Source organism: Ammospiza nelsoni, chromosome 28 (genome assembly GCF_027579445.1).
Source record: "Ammospiza nelsoni isolate bAmmNel1 chromosome 28, bAmmNel1.pri, whole genome shotgun sequence".
Taxonomy (NCBI): domain Eukaryota; kingdom Metazoa; phylum Chordata; class Aves; order Passeriformes; family Passerellidae; genus Ammospiza; species Ammospiza nelsoni.
In genome coordinates this window covers 2,857,935-2,872,918 of record NC_080660.1, presented here as the reverse complement: position 1 = coordinate 2,872,918, position 14,984 = coordinate 2,857,935, and the positions used below count along the sequence as shown (strand labels likewise).

Here is a 14,984-nt window from a genome sequence, read left to right as displayed (position 1 = left end):
TGGCTGTGAGTTGGTGCCACACTAAAAGCAACGCACACTGCAAACACAACAAATGGAGGGGGTGTTTATTGCAGAGCCCACCTTGGGGGGCTCCCAGCTCCCCCAGTTAATACCAGGAGGATTTCTAGGTTTCCAGCTCCTCCACTTAATACCAGGAGGGTTTCTAGGCCTTCCTCAGGGGGCTCCCAGGTCTCCCAGTTAATACCAGAAGGATTTCTAGGCTCCTAGCTCTCCCAGTTAATACCAGGAGGATTTCTTGGCCTTCCTCAGTGGGCTCCCAGCTCCCCCAGTTAATACCAGTAGGATTTCTTGGCCCTTCGTGTCTCCACAATGCCCATGGCATCCATGATCTCCTCCTCAAAGGTCTTCAACGACGGCCGGTACGTCTTGGCCAGCGCGTCTTCCTTTGACGTGTCCTTGGGGCCATCTGTGCGGGCAGGGGGACAAAGCTGACCCTCCTGTCCCCTCTGCGTGCCCTTCCCCGTGCTCCCAGCCCCCTGTGGCACCCCTCTCACCGATCCACTGCTCGGGCACGACGCCATCCTTGCGTGGCTGCGGGGGCACGGGCAGGATGCGGCCGCTGCGCAGCGACACGCGGACGCGCTCGCCCTCCTCCGTGAACCTCCACTCCACCTCCGTGGGTTTCCTGCGGGCACACGGCGTTGGTGACAGGCAGGAGCAAAGTGGGGGACCCCTCAGCGCCCCCCACCCAGGTTTTACCGGTCCTCAGGGTCCACCAGGCTGATCTGGCTGAGCAGCAGAGGTGCCTCGCTGGCGATGTAGGTGCTCGAGTACTTGGCGGTGCGGTTGACGTAGCGATAGTGCTGTGAGGGGACACCGTGGGGTCACTGATGGCCCTGTGGCCACCTCAGCCTCCCCAGGGCTTCCTGCAGCCCTCCCTGCTGTGGCCTCACCGTGTTCAGTCCTTCCACCACCACCCAGTTGCGGGCTTGCACCACCTGGCTGACCAAGCCCTGCTTCCCCGCGTCCTTCCCGGCCAGCACCTGCACCTGCGGGTGGGGAGAGGGGCACAGGTGTGTGAAACACGCCAGTCACTTGTTTTTCAAATTTGAAAAGTTTAATAGTAATGACATGGTTATAAAAATAGTAATGCACTTAGAGTAATAATAATTTGGACAAACTGAATTAGGGCAATATGAGACAATAGAGACAAAGAGTTATGGATGACCAGGTACCTTTTTCTGGGCAGCACCAGCCTGAAAAAGGACCCACGTTAACAAAGGATTAACTCTTAAAAACAACAGCCTGTTGCATATTCATACACTTCATGCACGATGCATAAATTCCATTCAAACACAGGATTCTGTCTGGTCATTGTCAACTTCTTCCTCTGAATCCTGAGAGTGCCTTTGAGGTGGGAAGAAGTTAGTTTCTGCTGATAAGAGGGCAATAAATTCTCTTTCTCTGAAAGATTTAAGTGTCCTGTGGCTGCTATCTCACTGCAAGTCTCTTCTTTAAAAAAAGTATCCTACATAGCATCGTTTCTATTTTAACATTTTTTATAACCTAAAACTACATTTAACACAGTACTTAAGAGAACGAATACAGCATTACTTTCTAACACAACACATCCAATATCCATTTTAGTATTTGCGAAAAGCCAATCATGCATTTTTCACGGGGGGGGGCCTCACCGTGTCACCCTTGAACACCTTCCAGTCGTCCTTGGCGATGGGTTCCACGAAGACCTTGCGGCGGCGCTGCCCCGGGGGGTTGCGGAGCCGGGCGGTGGTGGAGTCCGGGGGCCACGTGCCGTGCCGGTAGCCCGGGGGCAGCCGCGGCCGTGCCGCGCTCAGCAGGACCGACAGACGCATGGTGCTGCGGGCTGGGAGGGCAGGGAGCTCTGGGGACACCCCTCATCCTCACCAGGGTCAATGTGTCCGGCAGAGTCACCCCAACCCACCCAGAGCCCACTCTGAAGGGAGGGAAGCGTCTGGCAGAGCAGCCCCCCACAAATGCGATCCCACAGATTCTCACCCCCCCAAAACAGATCCCCATAGCCCAAAGGGGACCCAGGTACTGGACAGCCATCCCTTAACTATGGAGGGACCCAGGGATCCCACAGACTCTCACACACCCCACGCCCCTAAAGGGGATCCAGGTACTGGACAGCCATCCCTCACCCATGGAGGGACCCAGGGATCCCACAGACTCTCACACACCCCACGCCCCCAAAGGGGACCCAGGTACTGGACAGCCATCCCTCACCCATAGAGGGACCCAGGGATCCCACAGGGCACCCCACACCCAAAGGGGACCCCAGTGTCCTGCAAAGCACCCTCTCCTTCCAAAGGGGACCTGCAGAGCCCCCCACGCCCCGAGGAGAACCGAGGGGTCACACCTGGCCCTGGTGAGGATGAGGGGGGAACACGGGCACCCCACACACGGGGAGAGACCCCAGCGAGGAGCACCCAGGGGTCCCACCGAGCTCATTCCCCCAGAGAGGGACACGGGCAGAGTCTCCCCCACACCCGAAGGGCCCCATGGATACCCCAAAGACCCCCCTGACTCCCAGAGCCCCCCCTGACTCCCAATGACCCCTCTGGCTCCCAAAGCCCCACCACCACCCAAAGGGGACCCGTAGAGCACACTCCCCCTCCCCCCCGCCGGGAACTACACCCGCTGAGCCCCGGCCGCCCCCAAAATGCCCCGAACCCCATCAAACTCCCCCAGCACAGCCCCGCAGAGCCCCCTCGGGGGTCCCGGTCCCGACCTCCCTCACCTGAGGGGCCGCGCCGCTCCCGCGCTCCGGGGGCGTGGCCAAGACGCGGCGCTGCGGAGGCGCGAGGCACGCCGGGAGTTGTAGTCCTAGCGCGGGGCACGCCGGGAGCTGTGGTCCTAGCGCGGGGCACGCCGGGAGCTGTAGTCCCAATGTCGCTCCGGCCCTCAGCCCCGGCCCACGGTGAGCGGCTGCCGGGAGCTGTAGTCCGGTCACGGCTCCATCTTCTGCCGCTGCCCTCGGCGTTGGTTCAGGAGCAGGGGACGGTCTCTGCTGTCCTCTGTGCAGGGAGCCTTGGCCCGGTTCGGCCCCTCCAGGCCGGGCTGTGCGTGTGGGACAGAGCGGCCAAGGACGGTCACGGCCCGAGCCTGACACAGCTCACGGAGCAATTGGACACAGCCCTCGGGCACAGGATGGGATTCTGGGGTGTCCAGAGCCAGACTCGATTATCCTGATTATGCCTGCTCAAGATATTCCACTATTCCAGCATAAAATATGAGTGTTTGGACAAGGCTCTAGGACATTGGGAGTGGGAGCATTTTGGGGTGTCCTGTGGAAGGTCAGAGCTCACTGAGCCCTGTGGGTCTCTCCCAGCTCAGGATATTCCACTATTCCAGCATAAAATATGAGTGTTTGGACAAGGCTCTAGGACATTGGGAGTGGGAGCATTTTGGGGTGTCCTGATCAGGGCCAGAGCTCAATGAACCCTGTGGGTCCCTTCCTGCTCAGGATATTCCACTATCCCAGCATAAAATATGAGTGCTTGGACAAGGCCCTAGGATTTTGGGATTGGGAGCATTTTGGGGTGTCCTGTGCAGGGTCCAGAGCACGAAGGACACGATTATCCTGATTATTCCTGCTCAGGATATTCCACTATTCCAGCATAAAAGCTGAGTGCTTGGACAAGTCTCTAGCAGGTTGGGATTGGGAGCATTTTGGCGTGTCCTGTGCACGGCCCACAGCAAGACCTGATTATCCTGACAGGTCCCTCCCTGCTCAGGATATTCCAGTATTCCAGCATAAAATATGAGTGCTTGGACAGTGCTCTAGGAGGTTGGGATTGGGAACATTTTGGGGTGTCCTGTGCAAGGCCAGAGCTCACTGAGCCCTGTGGGTCCCTCCCAGCCCAGGATATTCCATGATCCTAAAGGTCAAGGAGTGTTTAGACAATGCTGGGATTTTGAGGGCAGCAGTAAGAGTTGATCCTTTTGTATCTCACCCAGCTCAGGGCATTCTGTGATTCTGCAATTCCTATTTCAGCTCCCTCCAAACCCTTCCCCATCTCTCCCCGTGATCCATGTGTTGCCAGAGAGGCTCTGGCAGCCCCAAAGGGTCCCAAACCCCCTCAATTCAGGGGTTCCAGGGGCTCACCCAGGTCCCACAAGCACTTTTAAAAAGGCAAGATTCGCTTTTATTTCAAATCAACAGCTCAGCCCCGAGGAATCGCCAACACAAAGCGTGTGCCCACAGCAGGGCAGGCACAGAGCGCTCAGGGGCAGGACCCAGCTGCTCTGCATTCCTCTCTTTTCTTTTTTTTTTTGTAGTTTTTTTTGTTTTCTTTTGGAAATTTCCTTGTCTGGAGCTCCAGACGCGACGAGCCGGCGTGGGGCAGCACCAGGAGCCAGGGGGAAGGATCAGCTCGCCAGGGAAGCCACTACAGGCTGTGAGGGGCCAAGAACAGAGCCAGGCTCTTGTCAGAACCCCCCAAAACCGGGGGGCTGTGGGGACAGGGCTCAGAGCACCCCCCTCACCTCTCCTTGTGGTCTCTGACCTCCTCCTTGCCCTCCTGCTTGGCCTCGTTGGTGGCCGGTGTGTCGGCGGCGTCGCTGTTCTTGTCCCCCTCTCCTGGGTTGGCTTTGGGCTCCTCCTTGGGAGCCTCTTCGTTGGCCACCTTCTTGTCCCCTTCCTGCCCCTCTGCATCCTTGGGGCGTTTGGGGGAGTCCTGGGGGGGGGGAAATCGGGTCAGCCCAGCCACTGTGCCAAACATCCCCAGCCCCTGTCCCAAAAAATCTCCATCCCCTGTCCCAAACATTCCAGGTCCCCAACACTCCGATCTCCTCTCCCAAACATCCCATCCCAATCCCTGTCCCAAACATCCCCTGTCCCAAACATCCCCACCCCTCTTCCCAACATCTCCAGCCCTGTCCCCAGCATCCCCTATCCCAAACATTCCCCATCCCCAACATCCCCTGTCCCAAACATCCCCAGCCCATCCTCAACATCCCCACCCCTGTCCCCAAAATCCCCGTCTCAAACATCCCCACCCCTGTCCCAAACCTCCCCATCCCCTCTCCCCAACATGCCCAGCCCTTATTCCAAACATCCCCAGTTCTTGTCCCAAACACCCCCATCCCCTGTCCCCACTATCTCCATCCCATCCCCAACATCCCCATCCCCAGTCCCCACATATCCCCAGCCCCTGTCCCCAACATCCCCATCCCCTGTCCCAAAAATCTCCAATCCCTGTCCCAAACATCGCCAGCCCTGTCCCAAACATCCCCCATCCCAAACATCCCCATCCCGTCCCAAACATTCCCTGTCCCCAGCATCCCCTGTCCCCAACACCCCCATCCCCTCTCCCAACCATCCCATCCCAATCCCTGTCCCAAACATCCTGTCCCCAACATCCCCCATCCCACACATCCCATCTCCTGTCCCGTCCCAAACATCCCCAGCCCCTGTCCCCAACATCCCCTGTCCCCTCTCCCAACCATCCCATCCCAATCCCTGTCCCAAACATCCCCTGTCCCCACCATCCCCACTCCTGTCCCCACCATCCCCATCCCCTGTCCCAAACCTCCCCAGCCCTTATTCCAAACATCCCCAGCCCGTCCCCTGTTCCAAAAATCTCCATCTCTGTCCCCAACCTCCCCACCCTCATCCCCACCCCTGTCCCAAACATTCCCATCCCAAACATCCCCATCCCCTGTCCCAAACACTCCCTGTCCCAACATCCCCTCTCCCAAACATCCCATCACATCTCCTGTCCCCAGCCCATCCCCAAACATCCCCATCCCCTGTCCCCACCCTCAGCCCCTGTCCCCAACATCCCCATCCCCTCTCCCAAACATCCCATCCCATCCCCTGTCCCAAACATCCCATCCCAATCCCTGTCCCCAACATCCCCTGTCCCCAACATCCCCACTCCTGTCCTCAACCTCCCCATCCCCTCTCCCCAACATCCCCAGCGCCATCCCCAACATGCCCAGCCCTTATTCCAAACATCCCCAGTCCTTGTCCCCAACATCCCCATCCCCTGTCCCAAATATCTCCATCCCATCCCCAACATCCCCATCCCCTGTCCCCAAATAACCCCATCCCCTGTCCCAGCCATCCCCAGTCCCAAACATCCCAATCCCCAACATCCCATCCCCTGTCCCAAACATCCCCACCGCTGTCCTCAACATCTCCAGCCTTGGTCCCCAACATCCCTATCCCCTGTCCCAAACATCCCCAGCCCCAAACATCCCCAGCCCCTATCCCAAACATTCCCATCCTCTGTCCCGTCCCAAACATCCCCACCCTTGTCCCCAACATCCCCAGCCCTGCCCAGCACCCCCAGTACCTCCAAAGCATCCTCAGCTTTCCTCTTGCTGCCTCCTTTCTCGTTCTTCTCCTTGCTCTGCTCGTCGATCACCAGCTTCCCCTCCTCGTCACTGCTGCCCTCGGCGTTGCCCTTCTTGTCCCCGTCCCCCTCGGGCTCCCGCTCGGCCGCCTCGGGGCAGCTCTTCTTCTGGGTGGGCTGTGGGCATGGAGGGGTTCACAGGGGGCTCCCAGGAGGGAGGAAAGGTGGGGGGAGCTGGGATGGAGCCCCCCAAACTCGTGACCCACCTGGTAACCGGAGGCTTTGACCGTGGGGTTGTTCTCGATCTCCCACAAACCTTCGCTGAAGCCTTTCCGCTTGTTGGGTTTGCCAAACTTCTCCTTGCACTCCTCGTAGGGGAAGAGGTCTTTGGGGCCCAGGAATGCTCTGTGCCAGGGGAAACCAGTGAGGGGTGGGAGTAGAGGGGGTCTCACCCCTCCTAAACTCACTGTGAGCCCCAGCTCCCACTCACGTTTCGTGGGTCCCGAAGAAGAAGACTTGGTACTTATTGGAGGAGGATTTGACTGCAGCTTCTGGCATCTCATCAATCTGTGGGACACAAAGGACGGGGTGAGAGGAGAGGGCAGAGACCCCTGAGGCTCCTCAGACCCCAGGACATTCCCTGGGGCTCCTCAGATGTCCCCAGGACATTCCCTGGGGCTCCTCAGATGTCCCCAGGATATCCCCTCCAGTGTCCTATGGATGGGCACAGCTCAGGAAAGAAAAATTAATTGGGAATTTCCCCAATTAAATTGTTCTGCTGAAGTGCTCAGCAGAACAAGGGGTGCCCACAGGTGTGGGGTGGGAGACAGCAGGGCTCCCCTTCTCCCACAAGCTCTACTCTAGACCAGCTCAGACACACTCAGCAAAATTAGGTGCTGCCAGTGATGCCACAGCTCCTCAGATGTTCCCAGGACATCCCCTCCAGCATCCTATGGATGGGCACAGCTCAGGAAAAGAAAATTAATTGGGAATTTCCCCAATTAAATTGTTCTGCTGAAGTGCTCAGCAGAACAAGGGGTGCCCACAGGTGTGGGGGCCAGCAGGGCTCCCCTTCTCCCACCCTTTCCCCCCCTAATCTCTTATCTAGACCAGCTCAGACACACTCAGCAAATTCAGGCAGTGCCACAGGCATCGCCCCCATCCTGGGCCAGCCGCGGGGATTGTGGTGCCAGGGGGGGACAGCCTGGCCAGAAGGGGGTCAGCAGACAAGGGGACAGCCTGGCAGGGCTCTGGGGTCAGGCAGCAGCCGGTGCCAGCCCCAGGCAGGTGCTGCTCCACCGAGCGTGAATAATCCCGAGGCGCCGAGCGGGAAGGGAGCGACAGCAACTCCGGCTGCTTTTTATAGCAGCTAAAAATAACCCCCCCTGCAGCCAGCAGCCATAAATTCCCCGAGAAAACCTCAAAGGGAGGTGCAAGGAGCTGAAGGAGGATGCGGGTGGGGGTCTCGGGGCAGGCGCCAGCACGTCACTGTCACCGGGCAGCCGGGGTGCCAGCTCCTGTCCCAGTGCTCTGCTGACTCATGGCACAACCTTCCCTCAGTCACTGTGACCCCCACAGCTTGCCCAGCCTCAGTTTCCCCAGCCAGCAAGGCCAGGGTGCTGCGACAGGGTGGACCTGGCCAAGAGTGTGTCCCGGTTTCCTTCACAGAGCTGGGAATGGCACTGACGCTGGTTCCTGGGCTGAGGGGCAGTGCTGGCACAGCCCTGGGGCACATGGAGGGGTTGGGGCACTGGGGATGTGGTGGAGGGTCAGTGTAATGTCCCACTCCTGGCCAGGGTGGAAATGGCCAAGGGTTTGTCCTGGTTTCCTACACAGAGCTGCGAATGGCACTGATGGTTGTCCCAGTGCTGAGGGGCAATGCTGACACAGCCCCGGGGCACACGGAGGGCATGGGGCACTGGGAGGGGCACCAGGATGTGGTGGAGTCACTGTGATGTCCCACTCCTGGCCAGGGTGGTGTCACAGGGTGGACATGGCCAAGGGTTTGTCCTGATTTCCTACACAGAGCTGGGAATGGCACCAACACTGGGAACGGCACTAACGCTGTGCTGAGAGGCACAGCTGGCACAGCCCTGGGGCATATGGAGGGCATGGGGCACTGGGAGGGGCACCAGGATGTGGTGGAGGGTCACTGTGATGTCCCACTCCTGGCCAGGGTGGACCTGGCCAAGAGTTTGTCCTGGTTTCCTTCACAGAGCTGGGGATGGCACCAATGCTCGTCCCTGTGCTGAGGGGCAGTGCTGGCACAGCCCTGGGGCACATGGAGGGCATGGGGCACTGGGAGGGGCACCAGGATGTGGTGGAGGGTCGGTGTGATGCCCACTCCTGGGTGGCACGTGCCTTTGTGCCATCCCCACTGCCCAAGCATGGTTTGGAGCACACAGGTCCTGCACCAGGATCCAGGGGGTGTTTCAGGATTATTGAAGCGCTCCCACCCACAGCCCTGGGGCTCCTGGCACTGCCATGCCCCAGTGCTACCAGGGGACACTCCAGGAGCAGGGACAGTTCCCAGAGGGTCCCTGGCCCATGGTGGCAGCTGGGAGCAGCAGCTCCATCCCTGCGTGGCACCGTGGCACCGAAGGTGGAGGAGGGGATGATGTGACTCAGAGGGGTGGCCACCAGCCCGGCCCGGCCCAGCCCTCAGGGAAGCTTCCCCCAGGCCACGTTCCTGCAGGTCACAGTGTGCCAAAGGCGCCATCAGCCTTGGCACACAGACCCTCCCCATGCCAGGCCTGGACAGGGACCCACAGGCACCCCACAGCCCCTGGCAGTGCCAGCACCTTGCTGGAGATCCCCCAGCAAGTTCCCAAATCTCCTTCCCCAAGGAAAGGCAGCAGCTCCAGGATGGCTGCGCCGTGTCACCGTGTCCCCAGCTCAGGAACTGAGGGGCTCCATGGAGCTGGGACCCCCTGGCAATGGGAATCCCTGCCCAGTGGGATCCCCTGCCCAGCCCATGGGACAACTGGGACCCCCTGACAGTGGGAATCCCTGCACAGCCCCCCAAGGGACAGCTGGGACCCCCTGGCAGTGGGATTTCCTGCACAATCCAGCCCTGCCAGCCCCCCAAGGAACAAATGGGACCCCCTGGCAATGGGATCCCCAGCCCAGCCCTGCCAGCCCCCCAAAGGGACAGACAGGACCCCCGTGGCAATGGGGCCCCCTGGCAGTGGGGATCCCTGCCCAGCCCATCCCTGCCAGCCCCCCCATGGGACACCTGGGACCCCCCTGGCACTGGGATCCCCTGCCAGCCCCCCATGGGACACTTGGGACCCCCCTGGCACTGGGATCCCCTGCCAGCCCCCCATGGGACACCTGGGACCCCCTGGCAGTGGGATTCCAGCCCTGCCCACCCCTCCCAGCCCTTTATCAGCACCTCCTGCACCCCCACAGCATGTGCGGGCTCTATCTGCAGGGCCAGGCAGGGATTTTGGGGTGCGGGGACACAGGGCAGGAGGGTGGCACCCCTTTGGGGACACTGATAATGCAGACAGTGCAAACCCACCCAAAAAGCCCTCACTGCCCAAACTGCTCCATGATAGGCTTTGTCACAGCCTGTGTCTGTCTGGACTGTGGCAGCAGACGGACACACGGCTGCAGTGCCAGGGTAAAGTCCAGGTGCCCATTGCTGTCCCCCTGCCAATGGCACCGGTGCCACAGCCCAGGGGCAGCGCCCAGGGGTCTGAAAGGGGCTGGGAATGTCCCCAAGCTCTGGAGCGTGGCACAAAGGGAGGGAGGGACGGGCACAAACCCCTGAGCTGGACTCTGCCCCCAACCTCTGCTCTTCTTCACCTTTGCCACTGCTCCACTGGATCAGCCTGCCCTGCCCTCCCTGCCTCAGTTTCCCCCCTGCAGGACAAGGCTGGCACAGGAATTAATTAATTAATGGAATTAACTCATGTGGGTCACACACGGTCCATGAAGCACATGGGGGAGGGGGGCACATGCACTGGGTGGCACCCCTGAGTCCCATGGGTGCCACCCAGGTGCTCCCCTCAGCCCTGGGGGCACCACTGGGCCCCATCCCAGCACCAGGCTGGCAACAGGCACCAAATTCCAGAGGGAATGGCCCAGAAGGATCCTGACCCCATGGCACAGCCAGGGGAACGGAGATGCTCAGGAAAGGGATGCCAGGGGTGCCAGGGGGGATGTCAGGGGGGTGTCAGAGGCGCCAGGGGGGTGCCAGGGGTACCAAGGAGGGTGTCAGAGGGGTGTCGGGGGGATGTCAGGGGTACCAGAGGTGCCAGGGGGATGTCAGAGGTTTCAGGGGGGTGTCAGAGGGGCCAGGGAAGATGTCAGGGGTGCCAAGGGGGTGTCAAGGGTGCCAGGATCCCATGTGCTGCTCCTGCCTCATCCCCCGCCCTGCTCCCCTGCTGTCCCAGAGCTCCGTATGAAAAGGGGCTGCAGATCTGGCAGGGAAGCACCAAAAATGAGCCTGGCATAAGGGACCCTGCAGAGAAGGGGTGAGGGGAAAAGCGAGGCAAGCATCATCCTCCAGTGCCAGCGACTCATCTCCCACTCTGGTGCCTCAGTTTCCCCCCTGTTTAACACTGCCCCTCTCAGGGAGAGCTTTCCACCGAGCTGCTGGTGCTGGAGAACGGCACCAGGTGCCATCCCAGGGGAAGAAAGGGAGGGAACAACCCCTCCCCCGTCCATTTCTTGCCCTATCTCTGAGCTCCAGCCACACCTGGTTGGAAACAAACACCCCATGGAACGCCACGCGTGGCTGGCTAAGGTTTCATCACAGCACCTGATTAGTCACGGGCAAGCCCTGCCTGATTAGTCACGGTGGGGAGGGCTCTGCTTCTAAACCCCCTTGGCTTTGGGGAGCCCAACCAGAGAGAGAGGGAAAAAAAAAAAACAAAAAACCGTTCCCTGCCTGCCCTAAAAATGATGGTGGGGGTCAAATGATGAGATGAGTGGGGCGTGAAATGAGATGAGTGTGAGCTGAGCCCACGAGGCTTTGAAGCCCCGACCTGGCATCACCCCGGACCCCATTGGGATGGATGAGGGCTGCAGGAGGATGGATCAGCCGGGGCAGCATCGCTTTTCCCCCCAAGGGAGGGAAGGAAGAGCAGGCGGGGTGGAAGCTCCCAGGGATCCTCTCTGTGGCTCCTCCTCGCCCAAAGCCGCTTTCAAATGCGCGTTGGGAGGGCCGGTGCCAAATCCGAGCGGCTCCCAACCCCCTCCCGGCCTCCCCGCCAGAACCCGACAAACCAAACAAAAGTTATTCAAATCCGCCAGGGGAAGGGGGGCACTGGGGAGGGATTCTCGGCCTTTAAAGCCCTATCGCCCCCATTCCGTCCTTTTTTCCGCTCATTTTAGGGTTTGCAGGCAGCCCCCGGTGCCCTTTGCAGCAAGGCCGTGAGGGGAGAGAGTGTGTGTGTGGGGGGGGGGGGGGGGGGGGGGGGGTGGTGAAAAACACTCCAAGGAAATTTTAAACTGCATCATCAACCGCTTAAAAATAACCAGCGCCGTGTTGTGCAGCCAGAGCTGCCCACGGGCCCCATGGTTTGGGGTTTATCGCGGGGGTCCCGGGCTCATGACCCCCTTTAAGGACACCCAGGACCCTCAAGGGACACCGGCGGGGCTGGCACATGGTGGGGCCTGCAACCCCCCGGTCCCTTCCCCCCGTCCTAAGTCCTCAATAATTCTATCGATTTTCTAAAGCCAAACTCCCGGCGTAAGCACTGCCACCTCTGTGGCACCCCTGAGGCCACCGAGAGCCGGGGGGACAAGCTCGGGGCTCTGCCGGTTTGGTTGAAACCCCCCAAAATCATCAGTGAAGCGCAAAGGGGACGAGCTCGCCCTTCCCATGAGCGGGAAGGGTTCATGGAGCGGCCCCACGTGGAGCAGGGACCCCCCCCGGTACCGGCACCGGGGGATGGAGGGGTCACCCCGGGCTGGCCCAGCCTCGTGCTCCGCTGCCGGTACCGGGGGGTCCCCGCTCCCACACGCGGTGCCAGAAGCCACGCGGTCTCCACCCGTGATCCCCCCCTCCCGTTCCGTTCCACTGGGAGAGAAATGAATAAACAGCACAAAAAGGGCCCTGGGGGAGCCCGGGATGTTGTTTCCAACACAAGAAACCCCCCTTAAAACCCAAAGAAATGTCCCAAAGCGCCTCCGCAAGCCTCGGTACCGAATAACCCCCGAGTCCGCCGGGCCCGGCCTTACATAAGGAGCCGGCAAAGTTGGACCCCGGCCCCGGTGGAAGATCCGGGGGGAAATCAGAGCCTGACCCACGGTACGGACACCCCCTTCCCCCGCCGCTCCGCTCCACCGGGGCAGCCTGACCCCGGTGCGCCCCATCCCCCCGCGTTATGCAACGGGGAGCACCGGGAGAGAACCGGGAGAGCACCGAGGTGTCCCACCGCCCTCCCACCCCATGCCCAGCTCCTTACCCGGGCAGGCCAGTGCGGGTAACCCTTCATCTTGGCGAAAACCAGGTCCCCGCATTTGTATTCCTTCTGCCGGTTGGACCGGGACATCTTGGCTGGGCTGGCGGCTCCTCCCGGGACCGGGGGAGCGGGCGGGGGGAAGGGGGGGTGGGGGAGGGGAGGAGGGGGGGTTACGGATGAACTTTGGGAGGCAAAACCCAGCCAGGCAGGGGATTAGCCAAATAAATATAAAAAAATCTAAAAAAAAAAAAAAAAAAAATCAACAACAGCAAAAAAAAAAAAAAAAAAAAAAAACCCTCCCAAATGCGAAGGGGGAGAGGCAGCGGCTGCTCTGCCCCCGCGGGCCGGGGTCAGCGGCGGCGCGGCGCAGCGGCGGAGGGCCCGAGCCCCATGCGGTTGTTTGTGTTTGAAATTCAATTGCTCCCTCCCTCGGCCACCCCCCCCCACCCCCCCGGCCACCCTTCCCCTTCCTCCTCCTCCTCCTCCGCCTCCTCCTCCTCCTCCCGCTGCCGGTGGATGCGCTCGGAGCTCGCAGCGCTGCCTGGGCGCGCTCACGCACCGCCCGCCCACAGCGCCGTGCGCGCTCCCGGCACCCCAAAAATACCTCAAAATACTCGAAAAAATACCTCAGAATGCCCCAAAAATACCTCAAAATACCCAAAATGTGCCCGCTGCGGGTGGCACCAACCGCGGTGTGTCACCAGGGGACGGGGAGGGACAGCAGGGCCACGGGCTCGGTGTGGAACCGAGGGGAGTTGGGTGTTGGAGCAGGCAGAATGGATGGAAAACAGAGGAAAAAGGGGGTAAAGACATGCAAAAAGAGGGTGAAATAGGACAAAAATTTGTGTAAATAATGTGTAGAGCAGTGCAAAACTGCAATGGGAAAAATAGGTGTAAACCATTAATAACTAGTGTAAAACAGCACAAAAATGGTGTAAGAAACATGTAAAACAGTGTAAAACTATAAGGTGAAAAGCAGGTGTAAAACAGTGCATAACCAGTGTAAAACAGCACTAAAAATGGTGTAAAAATATGTAAAACAGTGCAAAACTATAATGTGAAAAGCAGCTGTAAAACAGTGTAAAACACTGTAAATAACCATTGTAAAACAGCACAAAAATGGTGTAAAAATACCTAAAGCAGTGCAAAACTATAATGGGAAAAACAGGTGCAAAACACTGTAAATAACCAGTTTAAAACAGCAAAATGGTGTAAAAAACATGTAAAAGAGTGCAAAACTGGCACACAATTGTGTAAAACAGTGCAAAAGTGGTTTTAAACTCATGCAAAACCAGTGTAAGAATGCAAAAGCAGTGCAAAACAGCACCAAAATGGTGTAAAAAACATGTAAAAGAGTGCAAAATTATAATGGGGAAAACAGGTGTAAAACAGTGTAAAACACTGTAAATAAGCAGTGTAAAACAGCACAAAAATGGTGTAAAAAACATGTAAAACAGTGTAAAATGGTAATGGGAAAAACAGGTGTAAAACAGTTCAAAAAGAGTGTAAAACAGCACAAAAATGGTGTAAAAAATGTGTAAAACAGTGCAAAACTGGAATGTGAAAGGCAGGTGTCAAACAGTGTAAAGCATTGTAAATAACCAGTGTAAAACAGCACAAAAATGGTGTAAAAATGTGTAAAGCAGTGAAAAATTAGAATGTGAAAAACAGGTGTAAAACAGTGTAAAATACTGTAAATAACCAGTGTAAATAACCATTGTAAAACAGCACTAAAAGTGGTGTAAAAAAATATGTAAAACAGTGCAAAACTATAATGTGAAAAACAGGTGTAAAAGAGTGTAAAACACTGTAAGTAACCAGTGTAAAACAGCACCAAAATGGTGTAAAACCCATGTAAAACAGTGTAAAACTGGCATAAAATGGTGTAAAACAGTGCAAAACTGGCATAAAATTGTGTAAACCAGTGCAAAATTGGCATAAAGATATATAAACCAGCTCAAAACTGGTTTTAAACCAATGCAAAACAGTGCAAACTCTATGTGACACAGTAAAAAAAACAGTGTAAAGATGTCAATTTTGCTGTAAAAAAACAACATACATGGTGAAACCGTGTAAAACAGTGCAAAATGTGCAAAACCAGTGAAAACCCAGCATAAAATGATGTAAACCTGGTGTAGCAGCATCCCTAAAATTTGGAGTAAATAAATTGTCACCTTCAGTCCCAATAAATCAGGATTAAATCAATTTTCACCTTAATCTCAATAAATGGGATTAAATAAATTGTCACTTTAGTCTCAATAAA

General features: G+C 57.7%; 2 protein-coding genes across 3 annotated transcripts; both read right to left on the bottom strand.

Moving 5' to 3' along the window:
• Positions 1-44: 44 nt before the first annotated feature.
• On the bottom strand, positions 45-2,879 carry MRPL24 (mitochondrial ribosomal protein L24). The gene is made up of 6 exons (XM_059490227.1): positions 2,744-2,879; positions 1,656-1,846; positions 915-1,010; positions 721-824; positions 516-646; positions 45-427 (listed from the first exon to the last, which is right to left on the bottom strand). Exons 2-6 carry the CDS (start codon positions 1,833-1,835, stop codon positions 291-293), a joined length of 648 nt encoding a protein of 215 aa, XP_059346210.1. The 5' UTR covers positions 1,836-1,846; positions 2,744-2,879; the 3' UTR covers positions 45-290.
• A 1,249-nt stretch (positions 2,880-4,128) lies between these two features.
• HDGF (heparin binding growth factor) lies at positions 4,129-13,011 on the bottom strand. 2 transcript variants are annotated; one of them, XM_059490226.1, is made up of 6 exons: positions 12,725-13,011; positions 6,796-6,872; positions 6,572-6,710; positions 6,306-6,482; positions 4,512-4,682; positions 4,129-4,401 (listed from the first exon to the last, which is right to left on the bottom strand). In XM_059490226.1, exons 1-6 carry the CDS (start codon positions 12,809-12,811, stop codon positions 4,375-4,377), a joined length of 678 nt encoding a protein of 225 aa, XP_059346209.1. In that variant the 5' UTR covers positions 12,812-13,011; the 3' UTR covers positions 4,129-4,374. The 2 variants fall into 2 exon arrangements, with proteins under 2 accessions (XP_059346209.1, XP_059346208.1); XM_059490225.1 differs by having other exon boundaries at positions 4,492-4,682; positions 12,725-12,999.
• Between the last annotated feature and the right edge of the window lie 1,973 nt (positions 13,012-14,984).

Coding starts and splice junctions, on each gene's coding strand:
- MRPL24 (XM_059490227.1), bottom strand. CDS start 1,835: ATGCGTCTGTCGGTCCTGCTGAGCGCGGCACGGCCGCGGCTGCCCCCG. Junction 1,011..1,655: donor AGGTGTTCAAGGGTGACACG/GTGAGGCCCCCC, acceptor CCCCACCCGCAG/GTGCAGGTGCTGGCCGGGAA. Junction 428..515: donor CGTGCCCGAGCAGTGGATCG/GTGAGAGGGGTG, acceptor CTGCCCGCACAG/ATGGCCCCAAGGACACGTCA.
- HDGF (XM_059490226.1), bottom strand. CDS start 12,811: ATGTCCCGGTCCAACCGGCAGAAGGAATACAAATGCGGGGACCTGGTT. Junction 6,483..6,571: donor TCAAAGCCTCCGGTTACCAG/GTGGGTCACGAG, acceptor CCATGCCCACAG/CCCACCCAGAAGAAGAGCTG. Junction 4,402..4,511: donor AGCAGGAGGGCAAGGAGGAG/GTCAGAGACCAC, acceptor GGCCCCTCACAG/CCTGTAGTGGCTTCCCTGGC.